A 15,811-nucleotide genomic window follows, 5' to 3' on the forward strand; every position below is an offset into this window, starting at 1 on the left:
AACATTAGTTTTATTGCAAAAATAGGCTAGTTGCTATAAAGACAATCTCAATGATATTTATAAAGGATTTAATAGCAGATAAAATAAATTTCACATCATTCTCCGTCTCACCTGTTGCAATAAGCTTATGTTTCGAAATGACAAATGAATCGCGTTGTTTAAATATAAACGCCTGCGTTGGGAAAATACTACTTTCATCAAATCTCAACTAGGTTCCAAATTAAAACCCAGGCTAAACATGGGGCATGAGAAAAATATCAGTCATGATTGAATGGCCGAGCAGATTCGATGGGCCGAGTGGCCTAAGTTTGCTCTTCGTCTTGTGGTCTTATTACTTGTTTTAGCCATTAAATCATATTAGAGCTGCTTTCAAATGGCTCGATTTCGAAGCTGGTGAGAAGAGAGACTGAAGCCAATCTACACCGAGAAAGTGCTGAATATGTTTAGCATTTTGGAATACAAATCACTTTATTTGGGGGTTGTTACAGAAACCTGTTTTTTTTGTTAACTGCAGAATTGAGTGTTCACCTCGGGAAAAATATCAGAAAAATCTAACTTTCTCAAATGTAAAATGAATAAACGTGCACTTTTCTGAGGTGTGCTGCGTTTTGGACATGTTTATAAATAAATTAACCACAAAAGCCGAATGGGATCATCGATCGCCCAACTTTCAAAACACATTAAACCGAAGGAAAACGACCAATGGTTACCATGTTCCTTGAGAAACAATTCCCAAGCAGTCAATGGGATTGATAGCCTCACTAAATGGGCAACTCTGTAACAATGCTTGCAACTCGGCTTATCCCAAGTTTAATATTTGCGTGGGTCAGTGCACAAAATAAACAAGTTCTTAATTTAATTTCCTCCCAGTACAAACAGATCCACGGATGTAGCATTTCACTGCCCGATAATTACCGAGCAGTACACGGAGGGACGGAGACACAGGGTCGTCTCCAACAGCTTGGACATGAGGAGTAAATCTGATTTAATAATTCAGAGGTATTCACAATAGCAGACACTACACCCATCACCTCCCCCCACCCACGCTCTCATTAAGGTACCTACTGGTCTCAGCTTCAGCCCCCCTGAAAACTCCAAACAATAAGAGTAATTTGTAAATAAAACTGTGGCATTGTCCTCTTTCGACCTAATGAGCAGGGATTAGGCAGAAAAACTTTCCTATAAATGGTCAGCGGAAAGTTGGGAATAGCCAACACACAGACCACAATCTGCCCCGTGAAACTTTTTTGGTCTGACCCAAGTAACATTAGAAGCTAAAGAACGGGGATGGGCTTCGGGACAGTTGGAAGTCCCATCAAATCCACTCTGCAAAGATTATCTTTCGTTGTAGCCTGTTTGCTACCTGTGGTTTCTCACGGGTTGCCTGTAAACCTGGGCAGTTCTACCAGATGCTTGCGTATCCCCAAGGCGATGGCCCTGTGCTACGACATTGGCTATACAGAGATGAGGATCCCCAACATACTGGAGCATGAAACTCTCGCTGAAGCAACCCAACAGTCCACCAGCTGGCTACCTTTACTGGCCAGAGAATGTCATCCAGACGCCACAATCTTCCTTTGTTCTCTTATTGCTCCCGTTTGTTTAGACAGGTAAGGAAGGATCTGAGTGCTACTGCCTACCAATCCGCTTTACTGGACAGCGGAAAGTGCCGTTTAATATTAGCTGAAATCTATAACAGTTGCTTTGTGAAATATTTGAAGTTGAGTCTCGGAATTTGATGTCAAATACTAAATGTAATTGCCGAATACCAAGAAATATTGAAAATAATATCGCGTAAAGTGACGTTTTTGTCAATCCAAAAATTGGGAATCAATTAAAGATTAATCAAATGCGAGTTTCTTGCGTGATGACAATATATTTTTGATTAATGTCTGATTAGTCTGAAATCGCTGAATGGCTTTATATTCTGAAAGGAGGACTGAAATGCGATGACTCCAGTTTTCTAGTTCACAATCTCGCTGTAGCCTCCAGTACCTCAACAAGGGGGCTTCTCCTGTTCACACTGTTTTTTAAACATCTTTCTCATCCCCGCGAGACTGGAGGGAGAAGGGTAACGAGGAAATGTGGGAAGAGGTTCAAGTGGAGTACAAATGCCAATATGGGACTGGTTGGTTTGTATGCCATATATCCGATTAATAACCCTAAATCCTCGACCCAGTGCGGTTAGAAAGCTCTGTGCAGAGCGAGGCTGACACCTTGCTGGCCTGTATGGTTCAGTTCAGTGTTGGGCAGCACGGCACAAAAGCTTAAAGATAAACGCATTCATCAGAACTGTAACACTAGATTTGTACTTCAGTGTCCATAAAACATTTCTCACACACTTGGAAATTCATTAATCCCAGTAACGTGAATGATATTTATTGATTAGCTGTCTGGTATTCTCAAAGGTATGAACTGGAGCATTATCCAAAATATTTGACTTATTTTGTTGAATGGTAATGTGTTCTGTCAATGCTCCACCTGGTTATTACCCTTCTCTCTAGCCACTTGACATGAATTCCACGTGATTGGAAATTTCCTTCAGCTCAATAATAGCATAAGGAATCCAGCCTTTTGGATTCATGGAATTACTTCAACTCCATCAACCTCCCCTCCTGCCCATTCAGGTGGACCTTTTAAGACTTGATTACCTGTAAAGACGCGCATTCCAACCATTATCTTGTAAATTGAGTTTGTGTCTTTATATGCCCTGTTTGTAAACACTAGTCCTCACTCACCTGAAGAAGGAGCTTGAAGTTCCGAAAGCTAGTGCTGCCAAATAAACCTGTTGGACTTTAACCTGGTGTTGTGAGACTTCTTACCATTCAGGTGGAACCAGGTGGTTCACAGCTTTGGTGATCTGTTCAACCGGAAGCTGTCCATCTGGTAACTCATCCAGTTGGTACTGGAAACAACATTTTCCCCTAGATTCACAACAATACGCACCTGGGTCCCTCAGCTGTTTTCCTTCCCTGCTGAAACCCTAACCCGTGTTTTCATAACCTCCAGGATTGATTTTTTAAACGCTCTCCTCAAAGCTTTCCTCTTTCCCATCCTTCAGGCTTCAGTTGGTCCAGAACTGATCATCCATGTCCTCTCTAGATTCCTACTGCAAACACTAGTGTCAACATAGAGCACTCGCACACATTCTTCTGACCAGTGGTAGTGCACAAATGCATCCCAGCCTGCTCCCTCGGCCAGAATGCACATCTTGGTGCTGCTAAAGAAATTCATTGTCCTTCACTGAAGGAAAACAGAATCAATGTTTGTTATAATTTTTAGCATTTGATTAGGATGCTGGTATCATGACTGCATTCAAATAGAATTTATTCCTATATAATTAATTCAAATACATGGAAAAACAAAATTTGATGAGAGAAATTTTAGGGGAAAAGCAGGAAAAGGATTGACTTTCTCTCTGATTATTACTTGTTAATGAAATTACTGAACACAGCTTTGAAATGTATTATTTGCGACAGTGTGCTTTTGTAACAGGTCAGTAATCTGGAAAAGCTGAGGAATCCTGTAAAAGGAAAAGAAACCAAATATGTTGTGTGCAGAATCGAGAACTGGGGAAGGAGGTTGAACAGCAGTAAAATGAGAAATTTTTTCAAAGGTTATGAACCTTCATAAAATCATATAGCATAGAAGAGGCTCTTCAGCCCATCAAATCCACACTGACACATTAGAAACACATGAATTCCTACCTAATCCCACCTGCTAGCACTTGGCCCATAGCCCTGAATGTTATGATGTGCCCAAGTACTCATCCAGATGCTTTTTAAAGGATGTGAGGCAACCCACCTCCACCACCCTCCCAGGCAGCATATTCCAGATTGTCACCACCCTCTGGGCAAAAAAGGTGTCCTCACATCCCCGTAAGCCTCCTGCCCCTCATCTTGAACTTATACCCCCTCATGACTGACTCTTCAACTAAGGGAAATAGCTGCTCCTTATCCACTCTGTCCATGCCACTCATAATCTTGAACACCTCGATCAGGTCACCCTTCAGTCTTTTCTGTTCCAACAGAAACAACCCAAGCCTATCCAACCTCTCTTCATAACTTAAATGTTCCATCCCAGGCAGCATCCTAGTAAATCTCATCTGCGCCCCCTCCAATTCAATCACATCCTTCTGATGATGTGGCAATCAGAACTTCACACAGAACTCTAGCTGTGGCTTCACCAAAGTTCTATACAACTCCAACATGACTTCCCTGCTTTTGTAATCTATGTCTCGATTGATAAAGGCAAATGTCCCACTTGCCTTTTTCACTACCCTACGAACATGCCCTTTTGCTTTCAGAGATCCGTGGACAAACATGGCCAAGGTCCCTTTGTTCCAAAGAACTTCCTAGTATCCCACCACTCACTGAATACTTTCTTGCCAAACTACTCCTTTTAAAGTGTATCAGCATACACTTTTCAGGGTTAAATTCCATCTGCCACTTACCTGCCCATTTGACCATTCCGTCCATATCTTCTTGTGGCCCAAGCCTCTATGTTGACCACCCCTCCAATCTTTGTGTCATCTGTAAGTTTACTAATTCTATCCCCACATAGTCATCAATGTTATTTATATAAATGACGAATAATAGGGGGCCCAACACAGGTCCCTGTGATACGCCACTGCACACTGGCTTCCAGTCACTAAAGCAGCCTTCCGTCATCACCCGCTGCCTCCCACAACTGAAGCAATTCTGAATCCATTTTATCAAATTACCCTGTATCCCATGTGAATTTACCTTCTTTATAAATCTCCCATGTGGGACCTTGTCAAAGGCTTTGCTGAAATCCATATAAACTACATCAACTGCACTATCTTCGTCTACACACCTGGTAACCTTTTCAAAAAACTCAATCAGATTTGTTAGGCATGACCTCCCTCTGATGAAGCTATGCTGACTATTCCTGATCAAGCTTTACCAAGTGGCAAAAGATGCTCTCCTTCAGAAGTTTGCCTACTACTGATGTGAGACTCACTGATCTATAGTCCCCTAGTTTATCTCTACAACCCTTCTTAAAAAGCAAAACCACATTAACTGTTCTCCAGTTGTCTGGCACCTCCCCCATGAGTAGAGAGAAATTGAAAATTTGAGTCAGAGCCCCTGCAATCTCCTCCCCTGCCTCCCACAGGTGGCCTTCAACCCCAGCTGTAGATGCTCAAACATTGAGTGTACTCAAGTCAAAAACAGACAGATGATTTTTGGATGCTAAGGGAGTCAAGGGATATGCATATAAGATGCAGCTAAGCCATGATCATATTGAATGGAAGAGCAGGCAAAAAAGGTTTGAATTACCTGCATCTGCTCCTATTTCTTATGTTATGATCATATATCAAGCCACATAAGAAGCTGCAAAATAATCAGCTGTAGACTTTCAACTGGGACATAAGTGCACGTATTGGAAGGAGAATAATTTATTGTGGAAGACTAATAGCAAGTAATATCATATTCTCTTTACTTTTGCTACTCTTAAGGTTTATTTACCCTTGCCACAGCCTGTGTGTAGCAGTGAGGAACAGCTGTGCTCCCATCATGGCCTGCTATGGCTACCCATGGCCAGAAATACTGAACTGCAACAGGTTCCCTGCTGACCACGGCATGTGCATCTCCACTATCGGCAATAAGACAGCACCACATAGAAGGAGTAAGTGATTTTGATTCAACAGTGGATTTCATGTAATGGTACAGTAAACAAAACCACACACAGCATATTCAGATCAAGCCTCACATTCTTTCTGGTTATAACCAAACTATTTCAATCTAGTTTCTACCCTGTTAAAATTATTTATAAGGGGATAAAGAAACACAAAATGCAAATATAAACTTAGCAGGATCATTTAGCCTGTTTCTTTGGAAGGATTGTACAATGCACATACTGCTCAATGCATGTAAACGCTAAATTACAAAGTGGCACCCTTCCAGTTCTTACTTGCAATTCTCCACGTGATAGATACTGTCACGTGGTGGCAGTAAGCAGGAACTTCCTGGAGAGAAGGAAAGTGTGAGAATCATTCATGCTGCTCTTCTGCTGTCTTTGCATTCCATTTGAGCTCCGAAAGCAACTTATGGGAAATAAGATATTGAGTAGGTGATTCCTCAAATCCAGAAACTGCTTGCACAAAATGTACAGATAAATTGACCGATCCAGTAACAGCACAGATTGTTGATCAAACTTGGAACTGCCGGTTTGAGAGGCTCAGTTATTCTCTGGGTAAATTCACTACACCAGTGTTATGACTTCAGAAAAGCACAGTACATTTTGTTAATGCAGCAGACACCATATTTGATTAAATGCAATGTGATATTACATGACTGTGGTAACCTGGATTTATAATACTGAGTTCAGATTCCGCTACAGCAGGTAGAGAATTAGAATTTGGCTGTAAAATCCAGAAATCAGTAAACAGTGACTGGAACATGTTGGATTGTCAGAAAAACCCAATTGGTTCGACAGTGTCTTTGGAAAGGCTTCATCATCTACATCACAACTGCATTTACTGTGCACTTTTAAACAAAGATCTAGTTGCACTAAGTAACAGGAATGCTATAAACATGAGCAACAATTACATTTCATCCCTCTCTGGGCCTTTTTAATCACATAGGTGCCAGTACGATATTTCAGGTTTAGGTACGCATTGAGGGGTTTGCTTTGTACGATAGAATATATGTTAGATGAAAGCAAATACTGAATAAAGAAAGCCAAGCTTGATCCTTTCTTTATCTGTTATCCATGCTGGCATACTTTCAAAGGAATGATCATTGGCTAGTGACAATTTCTGCCCATCTCCCAGTGTCTTGAAGCACAAAAGCTGCAAAGCTTGCTACAGAGGCTGAGACTATGCATCTCAGAACAAACCAGAGATTAAACAGACATCACTACATCATTGGAGGTGTTGTACAACAATTATTTTCCCCCACTCTTCTCATCAATAAATTGCATTCAATTTTCACTATTACAAACCAATCAAATTCAGGTTATCTAACTTTGTGAAGAAACTAATTTTGCATTCCATAGTGCTACAATCCAGTTACCTATCTGGCCAACAATTAGATGTAGCACTAAGGGAGTGCTGCATTGTTGGAGTACTTGTCATATTTAAACTGAAACTGTCAACCTGTTCAAGTATATTTGGAATATCTGCAGGCACTTTCCAAAGTGGACAGCATACAGGCCTCCCTGAATACTGGTCAACATTTGCTCCTTAAGCAATAGATAATCTCATTTGCGTTCATGGGACCATGCTATATGTACACTGTCATATTTTGCTAAAACAAAACAATATTATACATCAAAAAATTAAATCCATTGTCATTGAAGTACTTTGAAATGATGGATTGATGGATCAGGTTTGAGGGGCCAAATGGCCCATTTCAGCACTATTTTACATGTTTGCAAATGTCCTCAGAAGAAAATAACAGGGTCAGTTCATCATAGAGTATGGTACCTGTCTACATCTAACAAATATGCATTTTGATTCACTACACAGCAGTGCCCCAAGCAAGCTGTCGGGACTGTGAATTGGAAGAGACCACCTCATCTAAAGAAATACTCAATACGTTTTGTTCACATGATTTTGGTAAGTACAGTACAAGGAGGTAATAAACACATCACTCGATTCTCTTCTTGTATGAGGCTATTATCTATAGAAATGTTTCATTAATTTGACAGGCCAATTATCATGGGTGCTGTTTGCAGCTTATGCTGAGTCTGCAAAAGCATGATGAGATTTTGAGGAATCATGGGATTCATGGGATGGTAGAACATGTTGATGGAGAGTATTCCGTCGTCTACATTTTCTCTATGCAACGGAAATTTCTCAAAAAACATAGGAGATAATTATTTGGGGAGGACAATGTATTTCAGCAGTGCAATAGTTAGAATAAAACAAAAGAGTAGCAACCCAGAGCATGCGAGTTCCAATCCTATCAAAGTGAGTTATGAATATATAGTAAGCTGGCACTAGAAAAAGGACCAAAACTCTCTTTGGACATAAAAATCCAACTGCACTCATGTTTCATGTATAAGGAAGCTGTACTTGCGTGTTTTTCAGTAAGAGCTCTTTATTGAACTTGTCTTAAGTTGTCAGCCTCCAGAGGCAACCTCCTGGCATAGTCACATGACTACAGAAAGCCAGATGTGCCAGACTGGTTACATTTCAAAACTCAAACATTCCCTTTTTCCTATCGAACAAAGGATACAAACATCACCCACTTTCTAGCAATAGACACATTTACATGTATAATTCTGTGCGACTGTCCAATTCACCCATTATACACCCATTGTTCTCATGCACTAACAACTGGTGTTCTACTAGACAGTTACTGCATATGCATTGCACTCATTGGGTGCAATATTAATGGCCGTTCGTGCTCCCGCTTCAGCGGAGTTGGAGAATTTGGCACCCAAGCAATTTTGTTCACTGTAGCAGGATGGGAAAATCTTACCGGAGTGAAAGTTCATAATATTCCAGCTATAACTTAAAGTTTAAAGTACATTTATTAGCTACAAGTAAAGCTTACATTAACACATCAGTGAAGTTACTACGAAATTCCCCTAGTTACCCCACTCCGAAACTTGTTTCGGTCAATGCGCCTAACCAGCACGTCTTTCAGACAGTGGGAGGGAAACGGAGCACCTGGAGGAAATACATGCAGATACAGGGAGAATGTGCGGACTCCACATAGACAACAACCCAAGCAGGGAATTGAACCCAGGTCCTGGGCACTGTGAGGCAGCTGTGCTAACCACTGTGTCACCATGCCGCTCTTTAAATTGCGTAGATCTCCTCATGATCTATGTGCCTGTTGACATTGGCCGTACGTCTGAGGAGGTGTTTGTTGTCAGGAGAATGTCATTCCCATGGTACTTATTATCTTGCAGTTGTTGGGAAAATGTGGACCTGTGGGATTAATGGTAGTTCTGTACCCAATGCAGCTAGTGAGATCCCTTCTACCTGACCAGCTAATTGTGGTGAAGTGGCAGCTTTGCAAATGCCTGCATGCTCAATGGGTTATACTCAGCTCAAAACTTGCCCTTCAAATCTCATAGTTCAGTCTTGATGTGTATCTTTTCCTGTAGAACTGCTTAATTTACCTTCTTCTCACTCATTTCCTTGCAATGATAGGGTTGGCACCCATTTCATAGTTTACTTACGTGTCGTCTCCTTTGTTCTGGAATTTTGTGTTTCCCTTTCTCTACTGGCACATTCAGGGTTACAAGCCCAGACTGCAGACTTGCTCCAGTTGAAATGAATAGCTGTTACCTCCCTTCTATGACCTGGAACTCGGAAGGGTGGGATTTTCTGGCCATGCTTGTCCCAAGATCTGGAAATCCCACGCAAGGTCAATGGAACTTTGTATGGTCTGCCCCTGCCCACTAGATTCCCATGGTGGGCAGGATGGGAAAATTTCTTCCTTCTTGCCATTACACTGGACTGTCAGACTAATTTGTCCTCTTGGTATGAGTATTGTGCCATCATATAGCCTCATATAAGATCTTGAGGGCAATGGTTATACAAGATATGAGATCTTAGTCTTGAGGGCACCATTTTTGGATCACCACGTTGAGCAGCTCACACAAATCTGTGAAGCCATTACATTACATGACGCAGTATCTATCTGGCATTTCTTGTTTGCCTGTTAGCATGATAACTGCTGACAGAGAATGACAGTCACAAACTATTTGTCGCATACGGACTTGACTGAACAAACTAGTTGTATTGTTTATAGTTCTTCATTGGACTCATCTGTCTGCTCCTACACCTTACAATTTGACTTATTGTCACATGTATTAATATACAGTGAAAAGTATTATTTCTTGCATGCTACACAGACAAAGCACACTGTTCATAGAGAAGAAAATGAAAGAGTGCAGAATGTAGTAGAGTTTAAGAGAGTTAGAATGAAGTTTTAGAAGCATAGAACGAAAGTAAAACATAGAATTAGAAGGTATGCTGGGCACACTTGCAAGAAATTGCCTTATTCTGGCCCATCTTGTCTAATTATGGTCTTATTCTTCATGCTGGGCAATCCTCCTTTTTCTGGGCATGCTGTCCTCTGCAGTCTGCAATTGCACCACGCTTGACTTTGACCGTCTCTCAGCACAATGTATCTCCTGGTCTGCTCTTCGAACATGTGCTCCAGCTGATATTTCACAAATTCCGCATTTCGATACATGTTTATTGTTTTCTTTAGTGTCAGTTCCTCACCTTTCAGTAGGCTTGTTCTCACAGAGGGGTCTTGCTCCCCTATTTTTGATCAGAGCATCTTTTACCTCTCTGATTTCACATGATTCTGCAAGCTGCTTTACTGCAGTCACAGGCTCTTCACTGGTCTTGTTTTCACTCTGAATTGAATATACAATTTTCATTGGTAAATTTCAAAACATGCGTTCAAAAATCTATGCAGTTTTTTGTTTGTCTGTTAGATTTAGGGTGGTATATACTTTGTAACAGTTCCTCCCCAAGTGTTAAAAGCATGGTACTCATTGCTTCAGGTTCATTAATTAAGTCCGTCACAATCTCAGTTTTACCATTGTAACTAACTGAGATTTGCCACATATCACCATCCAATGTTACTGGAAATAGAATGGGAAAATTTACTGCCACCACTTTTCACTCATCAGTGTTTTCTTGTAGCTTTTCTTTTTGCCCTTTGTGGAGATTTGAACCATGTTGCTGGGTTCTTCTGTGCATCATTTCCAGGATTCAAAATCTATTTTTTCTCTACTTCTGTACACCATATTCTACGTACAAGGACAGTTGTACTTCTTCACTATTTCTCAACAAGGGGTCTTCATTGAATTGGTGTAACAATATTTGCCTTCAGAGACGGCCTCATGGCAGTCACATGACTGCAGAAATCCAGATTCATCACTCAGACTCATTACATTTTAAAACCCAAATAACTTCCTTTTCTGGCCTAACATTATAATCCAAACTATGTAGTTTACTCTTCATACTTGTTTAAGTGGCCTTGCAAGACAACTGTAAAATCAATTTAAGATCTCACCATCAACATCTCAGGGTAACTTTGGATGGAAATGCAGCCAACACTGACAGCCACACTCACACCCCAAAAGTAAATTAAAAAGTTGTAAAGCTTTGCCCCTTTCTATGGTGGTCTTTGAATACTTTCAAGACCGGCTTTTCTTATATTCATTACTAATAATCAAAATAGCACAGTGCAGTTACTGTATTAGACCAAAAAGGTTGGGGTGAAATTAGAGGGTTTTAGAAAATGTTTAATTATAAAGGTATATTTAATAACAGTGTTATGGACTAACAAGATGGTCAAAGAGTATTAGGCATAGGCAGGGATGTGGAATTGAGGCCACAATCAGATCACCCATCAGATTAAATGGCAAAGCAGGCTGAAGGGCCCAAATAGCCTGCTCCTGCTCCTAATTTGCATGTGTGGAAAAAGAGTTTGATATGCGAGTGGGCTGTTAGGGTACAAGCTTATAGCACAGAAGCTGAAGAAATTCAAAACTAGAACCCACACTATCCATCAACTCCCCCAACAGCCCTGCTTAATCTTCCTCAACATCAATTATTTACCTATTCTTCCATATAAGCAGCTGCTGTCTCTGCCTCATCTACTTCCCAGTGCAGAGCATTCCATATTTCAAATCATCTGCATTGCAAAATCTGTCATCACCCCCTTAGAAAATTTTTATGATGACCTTTAATTAGTGACTAAGGAAATGTAAATTAGTGACTAAAACAGTTTTCTAAAACTATTTACTTTTCACTGTATACTAATTTACGTGACAATAATAAATCACATCAAATCTCATTCAATTTTCCATTCACAATTAGGGGACATTAATTAGTAAGGGATCCAATTAATTATTAACTGCAGGTAAATAAACCTTAGAACTCATGTTCCCATCCTCTTTCCAGTTCATTGGTCAAATAATAGCAAACTAATGGATTAATTTTCTATTTAGTTCTAATGACAGCGGAACTCCGATATATTGTATACAAAGAAACACTCATTGTATCAAAAATCTAGTCTATCGGTTACACAATATACAAGTCACAGTCTCAGTTCACACAGTCAGTAAAAACAGATTTTTCCTATTCTCAGTTTTCTTTCCTCCTCTGATGAAAGTTGAAGCCTGTGTTATTCTAATCGCCATTATTTTTAAAACTTTTATTCTAAATAGCTGATTTTATTCTAAATCAGGAAGCCAACTGGAAAGGAACAACGTTTTATTCATCAAAGCAAAAGTTAAACCACAACCCTGTGGTATGTGTTCACGAGTCTCATCTGGAATGCTAGAACTCTGGACCCACTCAGAGGTCTGTCTTATCAGGGACTCGGAATATGAGTTCCACCTGGTTAGGCAATCGCCTATTATCACGGGAACTTGTATTCCACGAGTCCCACAGGGAGGTCAGTTAGGAATTCCTCATGAGAGTTCTGGGGGTTATCATAATGATATTAAAATAACACTGATTGGAAAAGCCAGGCAACAAATACTTGCTGGGGCATAGCTCCACTAATACACAGTCCTCCAGTAACTTGCCGAAGTGGCCAATATTCATGTGAGCCTGGATAGACTGGACAAAGTAACAATACTGATCTCAATATTGTCCTCTCTGAACATTCACAAAAGATTTTCTAGTAAGGTTCACTGGACTGCAGTCAACATTGGGAAATTGCCTGATTCAGGATTGTCAAGGCCCGCGATAGCAGTTATTGTTGTGTGAGAGATTGAGTCAACTAGGCCCACTTACACTGGAGTGTAAAAGAATGAGAGGGGATCTCATTGAAACGTATAAAGTTCTGAGAGGGTGCAGGGATGTTGTTTCCTCTGGCTGACGAATGTTTAGAACAAAGGGTTACAATATCAAGATACAGGGTAAGCCATTTCAGATTGAGATAAGGAAAAATATCTTCATTCAGCATGTGGTGAACCTGTGGAAGTCTCTACCACAGAAGGCTTTGGGGTCTAGTCACTGAATATATTTAAACAGACTCATACATATTATGAATATATTTATAGACGCTAACAACGTCAAGGGGTATGGGAAGAACAGAGAATATGGTGTTGAGATAGCAGATCAACCACGATTATATGGAACGGTGGATCAGGCTTCAAGGGCTAAATGACCTACTACTATTTTCTAAGTTTTTCAGGTTGAGATGAAGAAGTTCAGTACAGGCCAGGAATCAAGGGTTAGGACAAGCAAGTCTATATGGCTTAGTGCTACATTGGACAGTACAGTACCCTCACCCAAGGGGAAAGTATGGTTAAAAATGAATTTCCTGGTTTCAACATAAGGCATAACCAGTGGAAATCTTTATGACCATCAGGCTTTACAGGACATGGATACACTGGGGAAGACATTAGATAAATAAAATGATCAATATTATCACTGCACATTTTAAATTCCTCAAGAATTATATTTTTAAAAATGCCATTAGCAGGTGCTTCAAGTGAAGCATTTTGGTAGCTGATTCATGCCAAGAATCAATAGTCTTTACCATTTTAAAAATAAACATCAGGAAGAAAATAATCACAACTTTAACAGGTTGAAAGGTGTTTTTCCATTCACTGGAACATCTTTGCTATTTTATTCCATCATGATCTTCTCAAGTCCTTAACTTGTTGCAATAAGGTTCCATGGTTTTTTTATAGCTATGAGGGAGGATTCATGCAGTTCAAACTCAATGATGGTAGGCCATTTGACTGTAGGATTATCACAGCTGAGCCCAATGTTTACACAAGTATGCTGTCTACCAGGGACAGTGACTAATTGATTTAGTGACAGCACTAACTGATTTTTCCATCGTCCTCCCCAGCCCGAGGGTAGTAGAATCAATTGCTTGAGTAGGAATCTAGGTTATGCTTTGTTGTTACTTGAAACATTATTGTATTAAATTATATTCATCGTCACAATTATTTGCAGATTACACAGGCTTCTCTACAACATAGGAAGATTCTCATAGTGCTTGGTTTTTTTATACAGTATTTTTAAAATTTTGAAACATATATTGAAAATACTCAATGTTATTCTGCCTCCCACAGCAGTGAAAATCAGAATCTCAAAGAAAAACACAACTTTTTCCCGCATCTCAGATTTCGAGATGGACAGCAAACTGGAGGTCTTCAAGCATGGGCCTCTCCTCAAGACAGACATCCACCCGAAGCTTCAGCACTGGCTTGACTTGGATGCCACCTGTGTACAGAACATGACACGAGGCAACCGTGCAGGAACTTTTGTGATTGTGGGCCGGATCCAAAATGGAAAAATTGCAGTGTACAAAGTGTACTTGTGGCAAAAGCGAGACAAAAATCTCATGCATGCAGTCAGAAAATGGAAGCACTACAGGTGCCGTACACAGTACTGAAATTGAAAGTTGTATATTTGTAAATATGTATTAAGCCAGTGTAAAAATCCTATAAAATACTTTATCTTTTTCAGTGCTGGTGTATTCTTAATGGTAAATTCAAATCAAGAGTAAGAAATTTATAAGTCACCCAAAAAAATTATCTTCATGAAAGCAGAGCTATAAAGTTCATTTATTAGTCACAAGTAGGCTTACATCAACACTGCTATGAAGTTACTGTAAAAATCCCCTAGTCGACACAATCCGACACCTATTCGGGTGCAATGAGGGAGAATTTAGCACGGCCAATGCACCTAACCAGCACCTCTTTCAGATTGTGGGAGGAAACCAGAGCACCCAGAGGAAATCCACGTAGGTACAGAGAGAATGTGCAAACTCCATACAGGTAGTGACCCAAGCCAGGAATCAAACCTGTGTTCCTGGTGCTGTGAGGCAGCAATGCTAACTACTGTGCTGTCCCGTCCCATAGGTACCACAGACAAGATTTTACTGAAAGTTTGCAGTATTTCTTTACTTTCACAAACAAGGAAGTCCTCTTAAATATCTGCTTCTTTACAGCACACAAAAATAGCAGGCAGACTTTTAGACAACCACAGTAGAGTATGGGGCAGCACAGTGGTCAGCACTGCTGCTTCAGAGCACCAGGGACTTGGATTCAATTCTGGCCTCAGGTCACTGTCTATGTGGAGTTTGCACATTCTCCCTATGCTTGCATGGGTTTTCTCTGGGTGCTACGGTTTCCCCCCACAGTCCAAAGATGTGCAGGTTAGGTTGATTGGCCATGTGAAATTAATGGAAGTGACAGGGGGATTAGCAGGGTAAACACGTGGGGTTATGGGAATAGGACCTGGCTGGAATTGTGGTCAGTGCAGACTCGATGGGCTGAATGGATTCTTTCTGCACTGTAGGGATTCCACATTTCTATGAAAAATAAGAAGGAATGCTATACCTAAGAAATCATTGGTCTGCTTATCCACATTAAATAAGCGTTGTGCTAAATTAGTGACCATTTTGTCTTAAAGAACACAATGTATCCATTTTGGTGCTTGAATTTTGCATGCTCCAAAAGATTTGTCTTTTCTAATCAACTCCAGTATCATGCTTCCTATGTCCTCGCAATACAAATTGGCTCCTGGCTGCTTTAGTTCTTATTCCACGCCATGTTCACTGAAGATTGAGCAAATTGTTTTGCAAGAAAATTTGAAGTATGCTTGCAGTGTGCAAAACTGCAGAATTTAGCAGATATTGCCAATCTTGTTATTTTGGAAAATTCTGCATCTTATTTGCAGTTCTTGGCTATTTTACTTCTGGCAGGAGAGGGTACAATGCAGATTTACTAGGGTTCTGAAGAAAGACTTGAAATCTTGCAACTGAAAATGTTGAAGAGCAAGTCGAATGAAATGTTTCAAGTTCTCAAAGATTTAAGTAGTAATTAGTGAATTGTT

At 40.3% G+C, this 15,811-nt stretch overlaps 2 protein-coding genes across 2 annotated transcripts in view; one reads left to right on the forward strand and one right to left on the reverse strand.

Annotated features, from left to right (window-relative positions):
• p4htmb (prolyl 4-hydroxylase, transmembrane b) overlaps positions 1–15,811 on the reverse strand; it is a 57,679-nt gene that overhangs the window by 32,074 nt on the left and 9,794 nt on the right. The gene's annotated exons all lie outside the window — the stretch shown is intronic.
• Positions 1,288–14,366, forward strand: LOC145363448 (secreted frizzled-related protein 5). The gene is made up of 4 exons (XM_080218659.1): positions 1,288–1,610; positions 5,480–5,649; positions 7,493–7,582; positions 14,044–14,366. The coding sequence occupies exons 1-4, from the start codon at positions 1,288–1,290 to the stop codon at positions 14,364–14,366; spliced, it is 906 nt and encodes a 301-aa protein (XP_080074785.1).

This window comes from Carcharhinus amblyrhynchos, chromosome 3 (genome assembly GCF_965287045.1).
Source record: "Carcharhinus amblyrhynchos chromosome 3, sCarAmb.v2.hapA, whole genome shotgun sequence".
Classification (NCBI taxonomy): Eukaryota; Metazoa; Chordata; class Chondrichthyes; order Carcharhiniformes; family Carcharhinidae; genus Carcharhinus; species Carcharhinus amblyrhynchos.

Excerpts from the sequence above, each read along its gene's own strand:
- LOC145363448 (XM_080218659.1), top strand. The coding sequence starts at position 1,288 with ATGGGCTTCGGGACAGTTGGAAGTCCCATCAAATCCACTCTGCAAAGA. Across the intron at positions 1,611-5,479 it reads GCTCCCGTTTGTTTAGACAG|GTTTATTTACCCTTGCCACA; the intron begins GTAAGGAAGGAT and ends GCTACTCTTAAG. Across the intron at positions 7,583-14,043 it reads GTTTTGTTCACATGATTTTG|CAGTGAAAATCAGAATCTCA; the intron begins GTAAGTACAGTA and ends TGCCTCCCACAG.